The 24,388-nt window shown below is 39.3% G+C and overlaps 2 protein-coding genes across 3 annotated transcripts; both read right to left on the bottom strand.

Moving 5' to 3' along the window:
- Window positions 1-4: 4 nt before the first annotated feature.
- On the bottom strand, window positions 5-4,452 carry LOC106583250 (homeobox protein Hox-C10). The gene is given in 3 exon segments (XM_014167199.2): window positions 5-832; window positions 3,679-4,292; window positions 4,442-4,452. Coding segments are annotated over 3 exon segments (936 nt in total). The 3' UTR covers window positions 5-521.
- Window positions 4,453-14,163: 9,711 nt separating this feature from the next.
- On the bottom strand, window positions 14,164-23,845 carry LOC106583298 (homeobox protein Hox-C11a). Of its 2 annotated transcripts, none has more exons than XM_014167336.2 (2): window positions 16,547-17,845; window positions 14,164-15,244 (listed from the first exon to the last, which is right to left on the bottom strand). In XM_014167336.2, exons 1-2 carry the CDS (start codon window positions 17,250-17,252, stop codon window positions 15,012-15,014), a joined length of 939 nt encoding a protein of 312 aa, XP_014022811.1. In that variant the 5' UTR covers window positions 17,253-17,845; the 3' UTR covers window positions 14,164-15,011. The 2 variants fall into 2 exon arrangements, 1 of the variants encoding a protein (XP_014022811.1); XR_006761354.1 differs by lacking the exon at window positions 16,547-17,845 and adding an exon at window positions 23,443-23,845 and having other exon boundaries at window positions 15,072-15,244.
- Window positions 23,846-24,388: the final 543 nt, after the last annotated feature.

Below are 24,388 nucleotides of genomic sequence, written 5' to 3'. Positions count from 1 at the left end.
AGGGGAAATTATGCTCCATACACATTTTATTTATTTTTGTATAGGCTTATTTTATATCTTTACAAAACTTCCAGACACATACTGTTTGCGATAATTATTTGGAAGAGCATTGACTTTATGATGCTGTAATGCACAGGACATCAAGTTCAGATGAACAAAAAACAACAAAACACATAACAACATAAACGAAAGAAAGTCAGAGACCAAGTAAAGACATCAAAATTAATTAAAAGTGTATGGAAAACAATTCAAACGCACTACTGTCACTTTAAGACATTTTCTAAACAATTCATGTCCGGCGTTTTAAAACAATGTGCATCTGGAGAGGTTCATAGCATTTCACTGTCAAGTCCTAAAAACTGAAACATTTGACAAAACCATGCATGAACTCCATTTATAACCTGCTCTAGATGCTTTCTCCTGCATGCGTGTAGCGTGTGCAAAGCTTGGCCTTGTTTGCCTATGTGTAGCAAACTTCATTAACAAGGGAGTGGAGTTTAGTCTGCTACCTTATGTGTAGCCTAAGTGTAGTTTTTGTGAAATTTCTCTTCAAATAAGGTGTAGTCATAAGCAGAGGTTAGCGCTCTCACTCGACTCTCCCTGCGGAATTTCTTGAGTTTCATGCGTCGGTTTTGGAACCATGTTTTGACCTGTCTGTCAGATAAGTCAATACTCTTGCTTATCTCCAGGCGGCGCTCTCGCGTCAGATACATGTTGAACAATAACTATTTTTCCAGTTCCAGAGTCTGATGTTTGGTGTAAGGACAACGCTTTTTCCGTCCACTTTTATCTATGATCCAGTTTCCAATGCATTTCTCCAATCTGGTGTCCCCTGTAAAAAAGGAATTAGTTGAATTAACATAATTATTCGTTTATAGCCTAAACGTAGTCTAATTTGTGATAGAACATAATAATCACTGGCATATGCCACACACCTCCGCAGCTTTTAGGGTTGGGGACCCCCTGGAGGTAGCCCCCTTCCCCCATACACCCACCCACACACGTCATAAACCATGGCCAAAATGTTCAGAATTATAGAAAATTAGCTGTAAAAGTGCAAAATGTTCTCTCAGCCTCATGGCAAATGTGTAGAATAACAGGAAACTAGCTTAAAAATTTCAAAATGTTCTCTCAGCCTCATTGCAAAATGTGTAGAATAGCAGGAGATTAGCTATAAAACGGCAACATTTTATTTGAGCTTCACAGTAAAATGTGTAGAATTGCAGGAAATCAGCTTTAAAAAAGCTAAATTCTCACAGTCTCATTGCAAAATGTGTAGAATAATATGAGATTAGCTATAAAACTGCAACATTTTCTCTCTGCCCCATGGCAATATGTGGAGAATTACTGGAAATTAGCTTTAAGAAAGCAACATTTTCTCTCAGCCTCATGGGAAAATGTGTAGAAAAGCATTGCTCAGACCTAAAACACGAACTAAATCAGGTTACCAAGAATGCCATGTCATTTAATATCACTACAGGATTTTTATCTATTGGCCATTGTATTTACAACTTCACTGTAGGCCTATAGCTTAATGGAGTTGCTAATCGATGCAACTCAGTGGAGAAATATATATAATTTCAACTCCAATTGTTTTCTTTCAAGGTTATATAAAGATCATAATATGTCGTTGTCTTTGATGCCTTAATGCACGGAGGTATAGCCTAATCATAGACTTTAGTGAGATGATAAATGACCTCTTCTTAGAGAATATAGCTTAACTAATGCTGCATTATTTGCGTATCTGGAGAAGCCTACGCTCAATCAAGGCCAATTGAAACTATTAACTATATAGAAACACAGGGCCTACGAAAAATGTGAGTTGATCTCATCAGGCAAATAGGCTAATACAAATACATTGCTAATTCATATGGGTAACTCATGTATTTTTTGGCGATAAGAATTACATTATGTTCTTTCAATCCCCTCATAAATAGCATAAGAGATACATTAAATGTAGATATTAGTTAATGCCACAATACAGGTCTTGGTAAGAGGGATGGATACCACGGACGATGTCCGGGGTGTATAGCCGAGTCTATCCATAAAGGAGTCCGGAGGAGTTTCTGATTAGGCCTAAATGGTGCAGCGGGCACGAATAATAAAACTAATCACACCGTTCACATGGGGAAAACAATCCGGAAATCATAAAGGCTAGTAATTCAACGGCGCAGAGGTTTTATAATTTTTCAGTGAATTACTGATGAATTACTCTTTTAGAATGTGGGATAAAAGTCTTATATTTTAATAGCAAGTTATTAGTAGGCCCTATTGTAACGAATCTGTCAGATTTAAGGAAGAGAGAAATGATGGACTGAAGCAACTTTTAATATTTCGCGCTAAATCATACGTTGTTTTTAATTACATGGAAATAGAAGCCTCATATCTGCCGGATTTAAACAAGAGTTAAATAAATAAAACATTAATTGCGTAAGCATTGGCGTGAATTTCGGATGCACATGCCGTGGTCACATATGCTCAATACCAGGCCTAAGAAGAATACATAAATAATGATAATAATAATAATAGTCCTAATAATAATAATAAACGAATCACCATCACCCTAAAGTTCACCAGTTGGTCCTACAATTGTTTTTATAACTATTTTTCTTTCCTGAACTTACTAAATAAAACGTCATAACTTGAGGTTATATGTGTTTATTATTTGCTATTTTATACTTCGAAAAATTATTTACCGACAATGTATCTACAAAATGTTGTTTCAAAAGCGAACAAGCTGCAAAAACATAAGCAATCATACAAGCACCCATTCCGTTACCCTTCACCTTCCAGAAAACTTTCATAAGCAAAAGGCTACATTTGTTGTATTTTTGTCTGCACAGTTTTTCTGTAGGCTGTCTTCTCGGGTCGGTTTCCCGGGCACAGATTCAATACAGATTAAACAGTGAGTCTCCATTGAACATGCTTTTTAGTCTAGGAATCTGTGTCTGGGAAACCAGCGTCTTCTGTTTAAATCCAATGAGATATAAACCAGGCTACATTAGAAGCACATAACAACGTGAATGATGCTTTATTTCATTAATTGCCGTAACTATATAATTACTGTGTATTCATTTGGATAGGCCTCCCATTTTACTAGTAGCCTATTCATTTAGTATACAAAAATCCAAGCGAGACATCGGGATTAGGTCTATCCAATCTGATTATTATTATTGTCATGACCACCAATTAGACATAACAAATCTCATTTGTTAAACCTTCTCAAAATAAGAATGAATGAGCTCCATCTCAACTGCAAAGTATCTGAGGCTGTGCAGTGTGCAGTTTCATTTCTCAAAATCATAAATGTAGTTCAATGGTTAACGGACTATGTTCCTCCCATAAAATTGGCAATGGCCTGGCAGCTTTGGGAACGAAATAAAGTTGCTTAATAAATGGGCTATGTCAAGAGCATACGCAGTCTACCCTTCCAGATCGCCCTCCAGTGAAACAAACAACGAAAAGTAGCCTACAGGCAGGCCTGTGCGTTAACCAGTATTGTGTGAATGTTATTTGGAGATGTTTAGGAAAGAGATAAGGAACGGAGATTATATTATTATAAAGATGGAGTAGGGAGGGAAGTGTATGGCTTAGGCTACTCAATTTAGGAGAAATGTCTACTTAATCAGCGTGGTCTGATAATGCTTGTTTTTGGGATATAATCCGTGTGTGTGTTACCTTTTACCTCACTGTCTGAGTTGTCTGTGCTTCCGTCCGTTTTGAGGACAATCTCTTTCTCAGACAGTTGTTTCGTTGGGCTGTCATTTTCCTCGAGTTTACTGTCTGCCCGATACGCCTCCTGATTGGTTTCGCAGGTGTAGTTAAATGGTTCTGGATTCTCTGTCCCAGTTTCGACCACAGAGAAGATACTATATGGGCCGAAGCCATGCACATTCTCCTTTCTCAGGTACCGTTGACTAGCTGTAGGCGATTCCGGACGAGAATGTTCGTGCATTTGACTGTGATGGCGTCTGTCAGCCATCCTGTTGTAGGAACAAGGTCAAACAACAGTCTCCGTGCGTCCGTTTGGATCCCCGCTATACAGGAAGCACATTGAGTCCTCCTTCACACTTTCTGATGGGAAAGAACATGGAAACAGTGGTCGGATAACAGGCTGTGTTACCTGGGATGCATTTTTATCTTCAACTCCAAAAGCATTTAGCTGCGTTAGGTAATGTTGGTGATGGTAGGTGGTGAGAGCCGTCTTTGTCAGAGTTGGCGCACCTGGTCCTTTGGAAAGAAGCGAAGACGCGATTCCATATTTTTTTATGTTGATACCACTCTTCAGAGCCCTCGTAGAGGATTATAGTCGGGTAGGAAGCGGACATATTCGAGTCGGGGGCGTGGAGTATCAAAAAACGTAATCAACATAATTATGGACGTACGAGGCATGCCACGTGACTTTCAGACCAATAGGTGTTTGAAAGTGGCCTTGATGCACCAGACTGCCATGACGACACCAGGGTCAAGTTTTCGAGTTTTTAGCTCTATGACAGAGTAAGGGCGCCATCTAGCAGGACAGATAGAGATAGCGTACAGACGCAAGTTCTTGAACTTACAGTAGTAGAGACTAATTCAAATAGTGTTCTATTGAATTATGTGTTCTAGAAAACAAAAGTGAGCAATGGAGCTGGCAAAAAAGAACAGGATAAACCTAAAGAAGATACGTTATGTAAATTGCACAACATGTAGGCTGACATTACATCATGATAAGTGTTGTCTTTGATTCTTGTGTAGAGGGTCTGCACTCCATTATTGTCATTTCATGCTATTTATTTCATTTAAAGGCATCAAGAGCAAAAACAAACGTTTTGACAATGATTCTTGAAATATCAAGTGCCAAATAGTTGTATGATTTGTTCTTATTATAACTATGTTTTCTAAAGGTAATAACTAAACATTATCTGTTGTTTATATTTCTTATAGTTCGTTAAAACTGGACATGGCAGTACTTAAGGTCCCTTTCATAGAGTTTTATAAATGGCATGTTTTAGTAGTGTATAATAAAAGGGAAAGAACAATAGAGTTGATGAACGCAGTAGCTTTGTTTATAGGCTGCCAGAGTGATAAAGAAAGGAGTGGAATGAGAAAGTGTATCAGGGATGTAAGGTTTATAAACACTATTATCGATAGCCAAAAGGTAATGTAATATGTTTCAGAGAATTTATCACATTACTATGCATTAACCTGTTATCAAACGCCTGTCCTTTTTTGGTGTACAAACCTTTACATTTGTTTTTATACACTTAGACAGTCGTTGTTTGACAAGTAATTAAAAAGTAAGCAAAAGGCTACTACCCCTTTTGTTTGCCTTTTTTTAATTAAAATGATGTAATCCATTTAAATGTTTATGTTTTTAAAAATCTATTTTTACTGGCCATTTTCTTGCATTAATCATAGATCAATATAGTTGAACCACATATAGGCTATAGGCTACAACAGTGGCTATAATAGTGATGAAAATAATGAACGACGTGGAAGGTGTGTTCCACTATGTGCTATGGGATTTAAACTCACCTTCCACGGAGTTTCAATATTTTCCAGAGGATGCATGGAGCCCCGAGTTGATTATCCCTTTAAAACCATGGCTATAATTTAACACATTTGCCACTAGAAATGTGTTCATTTTCAAGCAGTGCTTGACTTGGACTGAAATAGGTTCCAGTACTCATTTTGGGTGGCGGTACTGTTTATATTTAGGGGCGGGAGCTCCACAATACTGCAGTAGACATTTTGAGGTGCCTGTACTCAGCTCCAGTGAGAGCCTGCCCAAGTCAAGCACTGTTCACAGGTAGAAATGTGGTCAACATCCACTGAAGCAGCTAGCAAGTTTACTAGAAAGCTGTTTGTTTGGTAACCAAACAAACAGACTTGCTAGTTTAGCTAACCAAACTATCAGTCCTAGCTTGCTATTATGAAAATCGAATTCAATGCCATAAAATGTTTTCAATTCGACTTTTGCTTTCAGAAGCAGCTCAATAGAACATGTAAGAATGAACTATAACCATTTAACTGATATACCGTGCTGTTACAGGGAAATAACGAGCACTCTAGAATGCTCTTCAAGCCAATCAGAAAGATTTTTCCTCAATGCCACGATATAATTAAGCAATAAGGCCCGAGGGGTGTGGTATATGGCCAATATACTAAGTCTAAGGGCTGTTCTTACACACAACGCAATGCGGAGTGCCTGGATACAGCCCTTAGCCGTGGTAAATTGGCAGCAAACCCCCAAGGTTCCCTATTGCTATTATAAACTGGCTACCAACGTAATGTTCATTATACAGTTTAATAATAAACTGGGTGGTTCGAGCCCTGAATGCTGATTGGCTAACAGACGTGGTATATCAGACCGTATACCACAGGTATGCCAACACACTTATTTTTACAACTCTAATTAAGTTGGTAATCAGTTTATAATAGCAAAAGGCACCTCGGGGGTTTGTGGGATATGGACAATATACCACAGCTACGGGCTGTGTCCACGCACTCTGCGTTGCATCCTGCGTAAGAACAATCCTTCGACATGGTATTTTGGCCATATATCACACCCCATCGGGCCTTATTGTTAAATAAACCCATTTTATCATGGTTAATCTATTTCCAATTCTTGTAAAACTTACTGCCATCACTTGTTTGAGGCTTCTAGGCCTAAATATTGGCAACAAATTGTGTGAGAGGCAATTTCATAGAGAATCATCTGTTTCCTCATAGCATGAGAAAACCTACAGAAGAGACTTGGGAATAAATAAATACAAAATAATATAGTGGCAATTGAGTGTTGAGTTTTCTTCGCTGATTCTTAATCATTGGATTCAATCATGTAAGTGTTAATTGTGTTGTGTGACTCAGTAAGTAGCCTACAGAGCACACTGCTAGAAATGCTATGATCGTGGGTTCACTTACAGAAACAACATGTAGTCTGCTTGTGGCATGCATTACATATGGTGAACTATACTAGATGTGCATCTGAATGTTCATATTTTACTTAGTTAAGTTATCTTCCTGTTGACCCAGCCTACATAATCCATGATGATTTAGAAAATACAACATAACATTACATTCTCCTTTACTGGAATAACAGATATGCATATAAGCCTATATTTGATCTAACTTCTCAGTTAACGTGTCGCTGTCATAATCTGCCAGAGAGCCTTGCAATTAAAAATAAATGTTATCCACAAATGAGTAAACTATAGGCTACCATCTAAGAATTATTGAAAAACTGGTTTGTTTTGCTGCGACTTTTGCCCTCAATGGTGCCGACAGAGAGGTCACTGACAATGACCCAGCCTTTTCACAGCATGTTATGGTGTAGCCTAACGATTTAAACACGGATCAGGGGGGAGAGAAAGTGAATGTAGGCTATGCTGGTCGAATCCTATAACGGTAGGGCTAGGCTATATCTGCACGCATCTTAAATCGCCCATTTATATCAATAGCTTACATGATTTATGCGAAACATCCCGTACTTGGCCGTTTCTAAAATAATAATTCAGCCCTTTGAGAGTGAGCTTGATTTCAAAGCAATACAAAATGGTGATGTGGCTGTCCATGTTACAATTGATAATATCTCGTCCTTATGTCCTTATGAAATAAAACAAAACAGCTAGGCCTATAGCTGGCCTGCCTATAGATGGCCTGCCTATAGATGGCCTGCCTATAGCTGGCCTGCCTATAGATGGCCTGCCTATAGCTGGCCTGCCTATAGATGGCCTGCCTATAGCTGGCCTGCCTATAGATGGCCTGCCTATAGATGGCCTGCCTATAGATGGCCTGCCTATAGCTGGCCTGCCTATAGCTGGCCTGCCTATAGCTGGCCTGCCTATAGCTGGCCTGCCTATAGATGGCCTGCCTATAGCTGGCCTGCCTATAGATGGCCTGCCTATAGATGGCCTGCCTATAGCTGGCCTGCCTATAGATGGCCTGCCTATAGCTGGCCTGCCTATAGCTGGCCTGCCTATAGCTGGCCTGCCTATAGCTGGCCTGCCTATAGATGGCCTGCCTATAGCTGGCCTGCCTATAGATGGCCTGCCTATAGATGGCCTGCCTATAGCTGGCCTGCCTATAGCTGGCCTGCCTATAGATGGCCTGCCTACAGATGGCCTGCCTATAGCTGGCCTGCCTATAGCTGGCCTGCCTATAGATGGCCTGCCTATAGATGGCCTGCCTATAGATGGCCTGCCTATAGATGGCCTGCCTATAGCTGGCCTGCCTATAGCTGGCCTGCCTATAGATGGCCTGCCTATAGATGGCCTGCCTATAGCTGGCCTGCCTATAGCTGGCCTGCCTATAGATGGCCTGCCTATAGATGGCCTGCCTATAGATGGCCTGCCTATAGCTGGCCTGCCTATAGCTGGCCTAGCTGTTTTGAGGGTGGGCTGACTGTGAGGAGCTAGAGAAGTTATGTGACTGAGTGTTGTCAGTAGCACCTGGTCGACCCGTCTTCCACACATTTGTGAATATAAACAAGATATTGTCAGTAGGCCTATATCATTAGGAACAAAACGAATCTTTTTTACAAGGGTGTGTTTAGACAGAACTGATCCAAGGCACTGTGATTGGTTGTTGGCTCTTGTATAATTAAATAAATAAATAGACCGTCAGCTTTCAGCAAAATCTGCGTTATAAATCCAAACGGCCTTGAAGTAGGCACAGTGTGCTGAAATGGTAGTGTTTTATACCCATTATATTATTTGGAGGACAGAATGTGCAACAATGTAAATTTTTTATGAAACGCCTTGGATTACCATGGTTTCATAATCTGTATAATATATTAATAGCACTATAACATAATATAAGTGTATATTTCATAAATAAGATCCGTAGAAAAACATCGGATCAGTCAGATGTTTTCAGTAGACAAAAAAATAAACATCTGGGTTTTCTATAAAGGGTTTTCGATTAATAAAGTAGCCTTAAAATATTTCTAAATCTATTGGTTTTATTGGGTATCGCGATGGAATTCAACAGATCTGAAAAAACATTGCTTAAATAAGAAGGTATGAGATGTAGGCTATGTCGGCGTTCGTTTATTGATTTTAGGTCACCTTGCTGCCGACTCACTACACCCCAAAACCTTAAAATATAGAATCTTATTACACAAAACACACACACATGCTCAAATCCTGTGACATTCCAATACACCAGGGTGAACGACCTTAACATATGCACACCCATGCACACAGATAGCCTACCTGCGCGGCTACGCTGAACGGGCCAGGGGTCTAGACCTGCATAGAAAGTTTACAGGTTAGAATATAAACACGAGCAGATAAAATACCAGTCTGAATTTTAAATATAGCATGCACATTTTCTGAAAAATGCAATCTTAATGATAAAAAGTTGCATCAATGGAAACGTTTTAATGGTTAAACGCCCATTGCTAACATTAAACGGACTATTATTATTTATATCCACGTTCTTATTCTTCACATTCACATTCCTATATTCGTAATTAATTTGATCTTAATATGATTAGACTACTATACGGGCTAATTATATATGTGTTTTAGGCTACTTATTACTATTTCATGCTTCACGTTACTTTTCTTGAAAGGAATGTGAATTACTTTTCTCGAAGCATAACATGACGTGATAAGAGTCAAAATCATTCCCGAAAACCTAAAGCCTTGATGGTGTAACATTATTACTCACGCAGCTAATCCTCCACAACACACACTAAAATGGAGTCCGCCTTCATGCCATCAAAGTGACAGTAAAATAATATTACATTTGAAACAACGTTGAGCTATTTTGCACTTGAAGCCCGCTTTACTATACCTGTACACACGAATGGTACATTTACGCTCGACGCAGGTTCTCTGCCTTAAATCAAATTATAAATCTGCCAGGTGTGATATAGGCCCATAAGATAAGTCAGCATAATATTACATTTGAACATCGTAAAAAACCTTAAACAATTGACCAAACTGCACAGGGCTGGTTATTTATAGGCTTGTCATCACCTTGCTGGATTAAGCGAAATGTCGTTCTCTGAAATAATAGGCATACACACAGTCTATCTCTCTGTCACACACCCACCCACCATTATGCACACCATACACCAGAAATACCTTTACGCACAAACAATTGCTTTTTGGAAACCTGACCTTGATTTCCTGAAGATGTTCATCACTGCATCCTCTCGTCCAATTTCATGCCTTCATACTATAAGCCTAGCTAGCTTATAGGCTAAATATTATTTTTAAAGACCCATACTAACAAAGCCTTCAAAAGAGCAAGCTCGTATCGCAGTTGTGCCTGTTCAACCATTCAAACACATAGCTTACAAGCAATGTAGGCTATATTCGAAGTAGCTATTCTTCTTTCTCCTCCCTGTGGTTCTCTTGTCACTAGAGGGCTATAGTACCATTAGGGCCTTGTTCAACAATTGTCTATCTGGTGCGGAAGCGTCGCCTCGTGGTCATAACAAAATTGACGTAACACCAAATAAAGCGCAGGTTTTTGTGGGGCCCTGGTTTTGTGTGGGGTCTGGATTTATTTGATTGTACCACAGCCACGACTCCTACCCGATTAATAATGTCAAGAGGTCGATTTAGAGAGGATGTATTGATTATGTCAATATTGTAAACAGAGATCTGACACACCTTTGAGTGACGTTGGACACCACCAGACAGAACGTGATATCCGCGTCTTACTCCAGAGGCCGCTGGTCTCATAGGCACATGCACACAAGAGTAAAATGAGGGAGGCAAGAGCCAAGAAGAGCAGGCAATCTGATGCCGTGAGAGGGACCCTGAGTTGTGAAAAACTCCAGTCCAGGCCCAAGGTCCCTCAGCGGGGTGTGAGAGCAGTAGTGTGAGAGTCTTGATCTCCATCACTGATCCAGAACCTACTCCTCTTCCCTCAGCCATATGTATTTTATCACCCGGTAGGCATATTATGCTAAATTAGTTTTGGGGGGAGTTACATGTTACTTGAGCTATAAGCCAAAATTATACATGTTCGGTAATCAGCCAATCCATTTTGTATTTGGAACTAGTTGAAAAGAAAATGGAAAAGGCGTATTTGAAATACACTGAGTGTACAAAACATTAGGAACACCTACCTAATATTGAGTTGCACACACTTTTCCCCTCAGAAGAGCCTCAATTCGTCGGGGCATAGACTCTACAAGGTGTGGAAAGCATTCCAAAGAGATGCTGCCCCATGTTGACTACAATGCTTCCCACAGTTGTGTCAAGTTGGCTGGATGTCTGTCCTTTGGATGGTGGACCATTCTTGATACACACGGAAAACTGTTGAGCGTCAAAAACCCAACAGTGTTCCAATTCTTTACACACTCAAACCAGTGCGCCTGCCACCTACTACCATACCCGATTCAAAGGCACTTAAATTTGTTATCTTACCCATTCACCCTCTGAATGGCACACATACACAATCCATGTCTGCAATAGTTTATGCTGCAATAGTTTATGTGTCGGGGGCATAGTGTCAGTCTGTTATATCTGGAGAATGTATCCAGTCTTATCCGGTGTCCTGTGTGAATTTAAGTATGCTCTCTCTAATTTTCTCTCTCTCTCTTTTTCTTTCTTTCTTTCTTTCTTTCTTTCTTTCTTTCTTTCTTTCTTTCTTTCTTTCTTTCTTTCTTTCTTTCTTTCTTTCTTTCTTTCTTTCTTTGAGGACCTGAGCCCTAGGACCATGTCCCCAGTCCACCTGGTCTTGCTGCTGCTCCAGTTTCAACTGTTCTGCCTGCGGCTATGGAACCCTGACTTGTTCACCGGATGTGCTACCTGTCCCAGACCTGCTGTTTTCAACTCTGTATAGACAGCAGGAGTGGTAGAGATACTCTGAATGATCGTCTATGAAAAGCTAACTGACATTTACTCCTGAGGTGCTGACCTGTTGCACCCTCTACAACCACTGTGATTATTATTATTTGACCCTGCTGGTCATCTATGAACATTTGAACATCTTGGCCATGTTCTGTTATAATCTCCACCAGAAGAGGACTGGCCACCCATCATAGCCTGGTTCCTCTCTAGGTTTCTTCCTAGGTTCTGGCCTTTCTAGGGAGTTTTTCCTAGCCACTGTGCTTCTACACCTGCATTGCTTGCTGTTTGGGGTTTTAGGCTGGGTTTCTGTACAGCACTTTGTGACATCAGCTGATGTAAGAAGGACTTTATAAATACATTTGATTGATTGATGTCTCAATTGTCTCAAGGCTTAAATATCATTCTTCCCTTCATCTACACTGATTCTAGTGGATTTAACAAGTGACAACAATAAGGGATCATAGCTTTCACCTGGAATCACCTGGTTAGTCTATGTCATGGAAAGAGAGGCTATTCGTAATATTTTGTACACTCAGTATATGTAGGCCTATATCTAACTATTATTTCATCCTGTATGTATGAGACTTTTGAAGTAGCCCATAAGAGGCCACATGAAAATATGGAAAATGCAAAACGTTTAGGTTATTTGGAGTGTTGGACAGTGTTATACACTTAGACCTCAAAGTTCCAATCTGGTTTTAACAAAAATATGTTACACTATTCAATTGCTTGAGGATGTCAAAATGCTGCATTCCAGAAGTCAAATTGGGGCTGCTTTTCCATTTCAATTAGCCTACAGCAAATTAATTATAATAGTATGATCATGCATATAAAGTGTATCCAATACAGACTAACTGTCTTGCTTATTTTGGGTTCACAAACACCTAAAATGAAACAGATATTAAACAATAGCAAACAAAACATGGCAAATTGTTTTTCAAAACTCTACCACATGCATAACAGTTTGAAAAAAAAACATTAGCCTATATGCGCCAGTTTTGAAGAGGTCAATGGTAGGTTCTCTAAACATCCCCCTTCAACCCCATCCCCCTTCAAACCCCATCCCCCTTTCCCCCAGACACTCTTTCGTTTGCAACCCTCATTGGCTGGCTCACCAGTTGGTACCCGAATTTCCGAGAGCAAAGCCAGTCTCGGGAATTCAACTTTATTGCGTAGGGTTAAAGGTGATGGCCTTGACTTCACGAAAGTTCAAAGACAATATCTCTTTCTTTCTCGCAATACATTAAAATACACCTAAACGTTCCAAGTCCTCCATATCTGTAAATTGTTGCGCATCGGTATGACTTACATTAGATATAGCCTATGCAGCCACAGAGTAAAAAACATGTCACAGCCGCAGGACATCAGTGGTGAGGTATAGGCCTACACCAAATGGTCGATAAACTTGAGGTTTTTTTCTCTCCAGAAACGGATATCCAAGTTGTCGTCGTTTTGTTGTCCCAAGCGCAAATGGATAAAGATATAGGCCTAGTGGATGACGTGAAGATAGTGCGCTCGGGATGTTATCTAAATTAGACTTGTTTCAAATAGGATGTTTATATGTTTTTACGTAAACGGCCACCTATAGCCTACTCGACCTCTCTATTTACGATGGAAGGAATCTCTCCACTGGGCAGACGGTGTAATTAAGAGAAAAGTAGCTATTTAGTGCCCTGTCTTTATGACAGTGTCTAGACCAGGCCAGCTCATTGACACATTCACTCAACAACATCACTAACACGCGCACACATGCACGCACACGCAAATGTGTTTTACTTTACATATAACCTATAGGTCATACATGGGTGAAAACCAATTCAACATTATAGCGCCTCTAATTATTTGCAGAGTTTTTCCTGAAAATAAGAGTAGTGGGCAATTAAGACACATGTAGCACCCTCATGTTCATGACAAATTGCGGCTCAGGTCTATAGTTTTACTATGTTACAAGCACTCCCAATATTTTAATCTGACATTTTACCTAGTTTTAGCCTATTGATTTGTGTGTAGACAAGGACTTTTGATTTGTATCAATTAGCCTACCAAGTTGAGTTCTGAGATAGAGCCTATACTTATTTTCCATGAATCTTAACATGAAATCTGAACGACTTGTCAGAGACACGTATAGGGTTTCACAACGTTTTATTGCTATACTGTGCTATTAAGGGCCTACTTAAGAAGTCAAGTAGCACGTAACTTGCAATGCTCTTCTACAAGCATTGAGGACTAGCCCAACTGATTCTGCAAAAGACCAAGCATTCTGCATGAATACACGAAGTATAATATTACGTTCTTGGTAGTTGATCTTTGAAATACAGACCTAGACCCAGTAAAAAATAATAATATAAAACTCTCAAAGATTGGCTTGATTTAAGAATCACTATTCGTTTATTTTTTATGTTACATTCTTTCACTTGATATAGGCCTATGCAACGTCATATCTTCATACTGCATAACATGTAAACGGAAAGCAACCAACAAAAAGCTCGCTATAGTCAAAGAGCTTGTAGCCATAGAGCTAAGTTATTTTTTCAGTTCTGGAAAATATAGTAATTAGGTTAAGTGGTAACATTTTATAAACAAATGAAATATATATACAGTCATATAGTCAAAGGAGATTAATTTGGGACCGATGATTCGTGTCGAAGTTCTTGGTTGCTGCAAAAATGTTTATATATCTGCATATCTATGAAGAAGAGTCTGTGCGGCTGTCCTCAAGTCGGTTTAGTTTGTAGCAAAATCATTTTCACAAAGAAAGGATAATGAAGTAATAAAGAGATAAAAGAGAGAAATGTCACTGGAAAGACAGAATTTCACAAGTGAACCGAAATAGGCTATAATCAAACAAAAAGAAATACTGATGTCGTACTTGCCATTACAATGTTTCACATTTTTGGCCAAATGTGACAAACGCGTAAATATACATCTTTCATTGGAAAAAATGGAATAGTTTACCTTCATTGCTCTGCTATTCTCAGAGATACATTTCTCTGAGGTCTTGTTTTATGCTGGTTCTTGTTATTGGTTCAACAAACAAGGAAACGTAAAACATATTGATAACTGATTTTCTTTCCAGTCCCAGCGTTTCCATGAATGACCTAACACTTGTTTTTGGCTAGTCGACTCCGGCCTTGTCCTCCAAAGGCAATTCAGTTTTAGAGATGATAATATTGATGATTATTTCTCACCAAAGCTACCAGTTTAGAGTTTAGTTCACAATAAGGGATTTCCAGAAAAATACTGCAGCCGATCTCGGCTTAATTTCTTTTCTTTCATTCGGCGGTTCTGGAACCAGATTTTGACCTGACGGTCAGTGAGGTTTAGCATTCTGGAGAGCTGCAGGCGTTTCTCCTTGTTGATATAAACATTAAAGAAGAACTCTCTTTCCAGTTCCCGAATCTGGAACTTCGTGTAAGGACACCTCTTCTTCCTCGTGCGTGGTGTACCTTAGAGCAATATAAAACAAATAATCAGAAGAACGTAAGGTCGAGTGTATTCAACATGTAGGCCTACACTTTTTTCAAATAAAACAAGCATTAAGATACACGCTGAAACGTATGGGGATTCAGAACGTAGGTATGTTAAGTTTGATAAAATGTAAGTGTCCTAAACACGTAGCCTACCCTCAAGCCTGCACATTCATTTTCTTTCTCTGTATCCTTAAATCCATGGCCATCAGTGCCATCCTCTTGTAACATACAACTATAATCAGCCATCTCTGTGAAAAATCTCTTGACGAGTTTTGTAACGCTATTCACGAAACGACAAAGACATTGCACTTCATCACCTCACTACCTACCTTAATATATATATATGGCTATCATGGAAAATAGGAACCTTCCTTTCATATCATAATGCGATCATTTATAGCGAATTAACACTGGATACCTAGATAGCATTTCTTGGCATCAAATAGGTGGGATATAATTATAGGCTAGAGACAAATTCTTCCATGCCACTATGGGGGCGCTTGGGCCTACGGACTGTGAGCCGCTGTTTATTAGTCTCAAATGAATATGAGTGAATTATATCGAGGCTATTTGCTCATTGGTTTATCATATTCTACATGGACTATAACAAAACCGAACGAGTTTGTTGGTGATTTACAGAATAGCCTAGACTAAGATCTCAACGCTTGGAAGATTTAAATCATTGATTAGTCTACAAACTAAAATACTAGGCTATCCTACTTGCACGGTTACCAATACAGATGCACGTTTTGAGAAGAGCATAGGTCCCAAAGAAACAAAACATTATGATTATCACAACTATTATTAGGCTTGTATTTTTTACATGCAATCTCGATCGAACATATAGGCTAGCTGCTGTTAATGCGTAAAACAACCTGTCCAGAATAACAACACAGTAGCATTTCTGCATTTTACAGGAGGCTGCTGAGAAGGGGACAAAATCAAAGGACGCCCAAAAGCAGTGTTCTGCTCAATTGCTTTTTACCCTCGACAACTTGGTGAAACATCGCCCAGCGCAAGTTCATGATCAAAGTTAGCGTTTGTCACAATAGCGGGCTCTTAAAATTTCACAGACTGGGAGAGCTGCTGCCTGCTGCCTGTGTGTAACGTATCGTTTTTTTCAAAGCGCTGTCCCATCGTAAAAAAATTCTTGTTGGAAGAAAGAGCTTTGTAGGTTATAATAAAATCCTTTGAATGCTTATAAAACTCCACATAAAATCAGACCGACAAAAATACCGGGCTAGTCCCTTAACCTTTTTTTACAGCTTCGGTACCTACTCGAGTGGCTTGTTTTGTTGGCGCTGTCGTCTTTCTTGCCCGATGAAGAAGCACAAGAACCAGAATGAACGTTTTCCTCTTCATCCTCTGGGTCTTTCTCAGGGTCTGTGGCGCTGTGGAGGAGGGCGGCAGGCGGCTGGGACGCCGAATCCAGTTTACTGGATTCGCCGTTCTGAGTACAGTTGTCTGTCGAGCTGTTTTCCGTCCCATTGTGTGTGCTTTCGAAAAAGCGGTCAAAGCCCTGGGGTAGAACGTGGTTTTTCCCCACACCCGAATAAAAGCCCGTGGATAGGTGGTTGGAGCTTGGGTGGTTGTGGTGATGATGGTGATGACTGTATACACTTTCGTTTTTCATCAGCATTTCTGTCATGGTGGACGATGGCGGAAGGCAGTCCCTATGTACCAGTTCCTCCCCAGAGTAGCACGACGCATAGTTCCCTCTATGGTGCCACTTAGTTGAGGGGTCCAAACCGTAAGAAACGTCCCGAACCGGTTGCACTTGGGAGAGGTTCGTGGAGTAAGGGTAGGTGATTTGCCGAGACGGGGCCTGTGGCAGGAACGAAGAGACAGCAGAAAATTCGGGGACGTAATATGTGCAGCTGGGGAGGTAAAGGTTGGACGCACAGCTCGCTCTGTCTCCGAACTCGGAAGTCCTGTCTTTTCGCGTCTGTGAGCAGAAGTTTCCCAGATTAACCGAGTTAAACATCTTTCACCCCGTTCTCTTGCACTATAGATAGATGTTTTGGATTCGAACTGCAGAAGCAGAACATTTGGGAAGGCGAGATGACGTGCTATCCGTCTAAGTCGCCCCAAGACACGTGATTGAAAGTAGATATTGTCATATATCAATTTGGAACACTTACATGTGTAGGAGTGGTTCACTTAGGTAAGATACAGAAGGTTCAAACGATTGGTTTTCCAACACCGCATGAGTATTATAAAAATCAATATCAGGTATCTTACCATTTTTTTCTTTAGTCTCTAAACGATATAATCAAAATATGAATACCGTATAGTACACGCGCAATGCAATGCATAGCAAAATAATAACAGGTACGGGTTTTTGATTATAATAACAATGATGATTAATGTTATTATTATTATGGTTATTATGGTTATTATTATTATGAGGCCATGTGAATGTCAGCTATAAAGGGTATTTTGCAAGCCCTTAGTGAATTTCGACCATGTGAGCATGCAGTGTTTGAGATTACCCCTTTCTCCAATTTATTTTCCTATCAATGAAAGACCTCTATTAATCCTCCATCCTATCAAAAAAACCCTTGAGGTGAATATTGAACATATTCTACAAACTCTTGAATTATTACAAATAATGATGATAACACTTAGAATTTCTTACAGTCGTCTTTTGTGAATGAATTTGCATGAAGGCCCAACTTCCATATAACCTGTTATTTCAGCAAATAAAAGATAGATCAAATGTTCATTATCATGTAGTCTGATGGTTTAGTTTATATGTTATGAATTACAAGTAAACCTGCTGTAATAACTGGTTTAAAGATCTCGTTAAGAACCCAATTTTAACGCGGGTCATTGCTCTACCCCCATAACCAAGATCACGGAAAGAAAGAAACATGAATGTACATTTGCATCGAAATTATGAATATATTTTTTGTTAGGCCAGTGTCTGGCGACGTGATGGAAACAAGGAAGTCAGAGAGCAAAAACATAGTTATTGAGTTTATAACCTGTGTGTGTGTGTGTGTGTGTGTGTGTGTGTGTGTGTGTGTGTGTGTGTGTGTGTGTGTGTGTGTGTGTGTGTGTGTGTGTGTGTGTGTACCCATGCTTTTCCCGACATGAATATGTTTAGACATTAACCCGGCTTTACATATGTAGATTTTAGCTTATATGCCTACTCGTCGGGATTTATATATGTTTGACAAATTTTCAAACCACTTAATATCATTATATTTGTATATTGGCCATCTATTTATGGGATACATGCTCGGTCTGTAACATTTCACTCATTTGAATGTATTATTTCATTTATATTCCAGATAAATCCAAATATAAATATGGCTTTACCATAACATTTCCCTACACGTGTTCGATGGCCCTACGTTTGCACTTTGCCCGTTGGGAATAGGCTAAAAAGGGAGAAGGCCTATACATAAAAGGAATGCAAGCTCTCTATAGCACATTAGTTTTCTTCCATGCATTTTTCCATCAACCAGAACCCGGGATGACAAGCCATTATGCATATTCGAAAACAAAAGTTTTCCATCACTGACAAGGACCAAATAGTTTCATTGAACTAGAAGTGAGGAAAAGCGCTCAATAAATAATGTTAATATATAATAGTGTTCAATATATAATACCAGACTTCTTACAGAAAGTGCTAAAGCTGCATTCCGGCTGCTATTTATTTAAGATAGTTCAGCGTTATGCTGTTCAGCGTTATGCTGTAGCCTAGTGCTGAGACCGTTGGACTAGTAAACGAAAGGTTTCAAGATCAAATCCCCGAGCTGACAAGGTGAAAACCTGTCATTCTGCCCCTGAACAAGGCAGATAACACACAGTTCCTAGGCCGTCATTGAAAATAAGAAATTGTTCTTAACTGACTTGCCTAGTTAAATGAAGGTAAATGAAATAAAAAATGCAGGAACATGTTCAGGGCCTGAGGTCGAGGCGCAAGAAGCCTGCAATCAAGTACAAAGAGATCCGACAGCTATCCAGACACAGCACTTGAATTTGACCACCAAAATCCTGAAAGCAACCACCATAAAAGACGGAAGAGCTGCAGTAAATAGGCTTTTCTTCACCTCTTTGGCTAGCAGGCTTTTGTTGAAAGGAGCGTAGTTTACATAGATTTGTGCCATTTTAATTCCATGCATCTCGACCACAATCACAAAATATAGCATACCTGAAACAGACATTTACAAGAAGACTATACATCATTGTGTTTACTTACTGTGTTAAATATTTCATAGGCTACATGCATGGCATTCCAAAGCTGTTGAAATTCAAGAAAAGATAGGTGCGATGTGTGCACAATATAATGTTAGCAATAGTGTTTGCTTTGAAATATATCTGTATATCTCTAGTCACATTCAGCAAAAGATAAGATTGAATCTCGGTACGCATAAACTGCACCCGGAGAGCAGTAGAACTAATAAACAAATAGCCTGCCATAAAAATTGTATTCTCTTCCTGGGACAGCCGGCCGTGTATGGCCATTAAGTGCTCTCTTCCATACTGCAGGGATGCCAAGTGCACTATACAGTGTTCATTTGAACATACTGGCTATACTGTTTCTTTTCGGCACAATATAAATTCTTTCTACAGATTATTTCTCAATACAGATTAGCATGTAGCCTATAGCATCTGAATGTGAGTGGCTACATTGCTTTCACGAAGGCTTGCGTGCACTTGGAAAGCTAGGTTAGCTCAAGCCTGCTCGCAATAGGACACTGACATAAAACAAATCGAGATGTTCCTTCGACCTGAATTAAGATATTTGTCCTAAAACTGTCGCTCTTCAACAGTTTAATATTGTGTGTAGCAAATATAATCTCGATGAGGGTAGCCTAATATCCCTAAAAGCGTCAATTGTCTCTACAGTCATGAGACTTGAACACGAGCTTTTTTGTAAATATTTGCCATTCTCTGCTTGAAAACAACACTTGTTGGGGAGAATACTTGACAAAGTGTCTGTCCGCGAAATCCACGTAAGGCCTCACCACCCTTTATAGTAAACTAACAAGACTATAGACCTTGAGTATTTTTAATCCAAAGAGAAATCATGAAAATAGAGACCAAAGGGAGAATAGAATAGGCTATATTTTCTCTCAAGACAGTGGTCAAGTTAGCTCCATCAAATGTCTACACCCACATAAATTCGAGCTGAAACAAGCGCTCAATGTGGCGAGCGCGTGAAATAACATGATTGTCCTCCCATGGCCCAGATCATTTTAATTGGATGTAAACCAACCTATTAAATTCGGTTGTATGAGCTGTGAAGAGTTTCAAGCATCAGCAAAAAAGGCCATGGTTACACTGAGGTCCTGGCAAAAGCAACGAGCCACAGCGACTGAGAATGGGAAACGGGTTTTAACACATAGGCACTTACGTGAAGATACCATAAGTTGATTGTGCAGTAGGCCGAAGCACACAACAGTAGGCCTTGGTTGTGCAAGTTTTGTTTGGCAAACCATTATTGAAGAAGAGAGGATTTATCATGTGATAGCCTATTGATTATGGAAATTAGCCATATAGATGATAGGCTATAAACATAGGCTACAATATATAGCCTAAAACAATGATAAACAATGAATAAAATACTTTACGATAAAGTACCCAACGTTAAATGTGTGGATTGTTCTGTCTCGTTATTGGTGGGATAATTTATGGAGAGGGTAGCCCACTCATGGATATAACAAACCAAAATGAGCTATGAAAAAATATTTTGGAGGGTTAGCTGAGGTATGGTCTAACCCAGGGACAGTCAGCGTTGTAAGAATATCGCTCCTCGAACGAGCTATATTTATTATATGCTTGTGTGAGCAATAAACACCAAAACCGCGACAACATATAATAACGATTTTTTTTTCTTCATTCATTGTTTATTCATAGCCCGTCTGTCACTTCCAATAGGGTCTAATATAAAAATGAAGGGATGTGGTTTGATTTTGGTGGACAATATTCTCCACCTTGTGGCAGAGTAATTTGTAGGCGTATGGTTTAGAATTTAGTGTTATTTCAATGAGTGCATTTTTGCATTATACGAAGAAGAAAAAAACGAATAGGCTGCAATTTACAGATGTATTTGTGAGAACTGTCTGTCATTTGTGTGTCGAATCTGCACGACTGGCGTGAACAAGCCATCATCTCTTATGACAAATAGGAAACGGGCATAAACAAAGAGAAAACCCTGTGCACAGCAATGTGTCTAGATGCTGTCAGGAAAAACGAGTATCAACAAACACTGAAAAGGTTATAATTAAACTTAAGGTCGGTTGCCTATCTTCCCTAGTGTGCGGCTTTTACACTGGTTTTTAAATATGGAAATAGCATCTGTCGTTACCAAATACTCATTTTGTTACGATCCCAAAAGCAGCAACAAGTTAATATAGCCTACTGTTACCAAAGCTGTGGTTAATTGTGTTTCCTCTGTCTTAAATAAGCTACATACAAATTCATGAAAACATTTGAGTAGGCACAGCTTTTTTCTTAAAACACACAAAGAAACCATTACAAATACTTATAAAGTGGGTCCATAAGCGCTAAGCAATGTTCGAGTTAGCCATGATAGGCCTATCAAAAGTTGACGATTAAAGCCAATCATAAAGCCTATTTTTTTTAATACTGTATATATATTTGCAATATCTGCATTGTATAGATTAGGAATATAACGGATTGATTATTCAAATAACATACGTTGGAGCATGAATACGCCGAATTGTGGCATTATTTTCAATCCTAATATAGCCCAAATTAGCCTATGTTACCGTATTTAGAAAAGACTCAACATTCATCCAAGTGTCTAGATTTCGTTTGTACCTCCATGTGCAGGAACAAACGCAACGATTGTGCAGTAGGCCTAATGATAAAAATCAACTTGTCAAAAACAGTAACATTTCAGACAAAACTCGTCAAGGTGATTAGGTCTCAACAACGTTGAAAACGAATTAGATTATTAAAAACGACCTAACAAAACACACTTGTCTTGGTTCAAACCAAAATACACCGACATGCAGTAGTGTCACATGGTAATATCACATTGAGCCAACAACAAACAAATATTGATCAAATTGAATATTAAACGGACATCCAGTGGAAAGCATACCCCCTCAAAACAACAACCTATAACCTAAATAGCTATAAAAGTACTATATACCACCACTATATTGTCACTACGACAAACAATAATAAGCCAATGAGGCCCACATGTCTTTATCGTTCAGACTACATGTGCCATGTCCCGTGGAGCTCTCAAACGCATTATGGGCATGCAAGTGATTCACCAAGGCGTCATCAGTCAATTCCGTTATCTCGCTGAGATTCAACTGGAAATGGTCCAATATTAGGTTTATGATGATCCAGTTGGTTTGAACATGGTGCCTGCAAGATCAGGAATGAGTAGATCTATATTTGATTCCCGCATGGCCAACATACTTAGCCTAACATACTTAGCCTACCGTACTATTATATTTTGAATGATGGTTTCCATCAAAAACGCTAATTTAATTTGTATTAATTTACTGAACTGCCCTAGTTTCAATTGAATTGAAGCCAAATCGTGTCTATTTGTTCGTCCCATAGGCTATTTGACGAGAGGCGTCATAAACGTCATGAATTGAGAATTATCCTTCATATATTTGTATGGAGTTTGGATAACAAGTCATGTGGTCGATATCCCAGGACCAGCCAATGTCTCCATTTTGCATGGACATACTCTTTAATCAACTGATAGAATGACAATATCAGTGCGTACCAATGCACGACTCAGGATGACCACAAGTAAGCCTACATTGTAATGCATCATTGACTTTGATAATGTTCTGACGAAACGTATAAAATCACCTGCTACCTTTTGTGAAAATAAACATGAACCTAAGTAACCACAAATGTGTGAATTTATTCATTAAAAAATGGAAAATAGCGTGGCTCAGATTATGCGTACTACTATGCTAGCGCAAATCAAAAGGTAGTCTATTCCCGATTCTATAGTATTAATAAATGGCATAACATTGCTTAGTAATAGCCTGGGTTAAAATCACGACATGTCCAAAATACACGATGAACTTTCGCTGACTTGAGACATTTGGCATTTGACTATCTAAGACCAGACAAAAAACGCGGTAAAACTTTTTTCTTAAGTATCTAAAAGGTAAAGTAGATTTATGAGAGAGGAAATAGAATCTGTATTTTCTTACCGAATATCCGTCTTTGTTTCCTACAGGATTCGGTAGCGCTTAAGCATTGGGCCCCTAATTGAGCCTCTCTCTTTATGATGTTTAATTTCCTTTCCAACTCTAGACACTGCTGCCTTCAGATCTAGCGGAGACTGCCGCTTTTGAAGTTGGCATTCCGATCACTTTGGATATATTACATGTTCTATTCTTGTTGAGAAACAATTTACTCTCTCAAAACGTGCCCTGGAACCTTTCCTCTGCCGTCCCTCTCTATCCACCTAAGTTGTAAGTCTTTCTTTATACTCAACGAGAACTTTAAAATAAAATACAACCACCATATAGCTACGACTTTAAAGAACAGTTTTCCCCCCCTCTTTTTTTAACCGGTCTTTCTTGCCCTTTTCCCAAAACATTTGCGATGGACAGTGGAGCCCCATATAAGGAGCTTACTAACTTGACCTTCAATTTGTATGTGGGTTCCCGCCCACATAGACGGCAGGAAACACTGGGACGATGTGCCGCACCGTCCTCTGGGGCAGATGTGTGGAAACCTTGAACATCAAAACACTGCCATTTGTATGATGCACTCATGTGGAAACAAATGTTTCTTTGATATCCACCTCTGAAATAGTTTTGTGTATGGCATTTTTAAGTAAGCATATAGGTCTTCATACAGTAGGTAGACCTGTAGCCTACAGGCAAATATGACGAAGGATTATGTCGCAAGGCCTAGTACATGCATACTGAACAGCCCAACAAGATTCCAAATACAGTATAGTGATGACTATGACTCTAAACAATACTCAGGTGATGCGTTTTAGTTATCAAGACATTATGGAGATTAATTAGGCAATTTAATAACAGGCCTACTTTGAATCTAAGAATAGACAAAATGTGTGCGTAAAACTTAAACCTATCTGATAAGCGTGTATAAAAGTCAAAATTCTTAGCGTGCGTAAAGGTCGGA

This window comes from Salmo salar, chromosome ssa22, assembly GCF_905237065.1.
Source record: "Salmo salar chromosome ssa22, Ssal_v3.1, whole genome shotgun sequence".
NCBI lineage: Eukaryota > Metazoa > Chordata > Actinopteri > Salmoniformes > Salmonidae > Salmo > Salmo salar.
The sequence above is the reverse complement of the archived record's forward strand: the minus strand, read 5'-3'. Positions and strand labels throughout refer to the sequence as shown.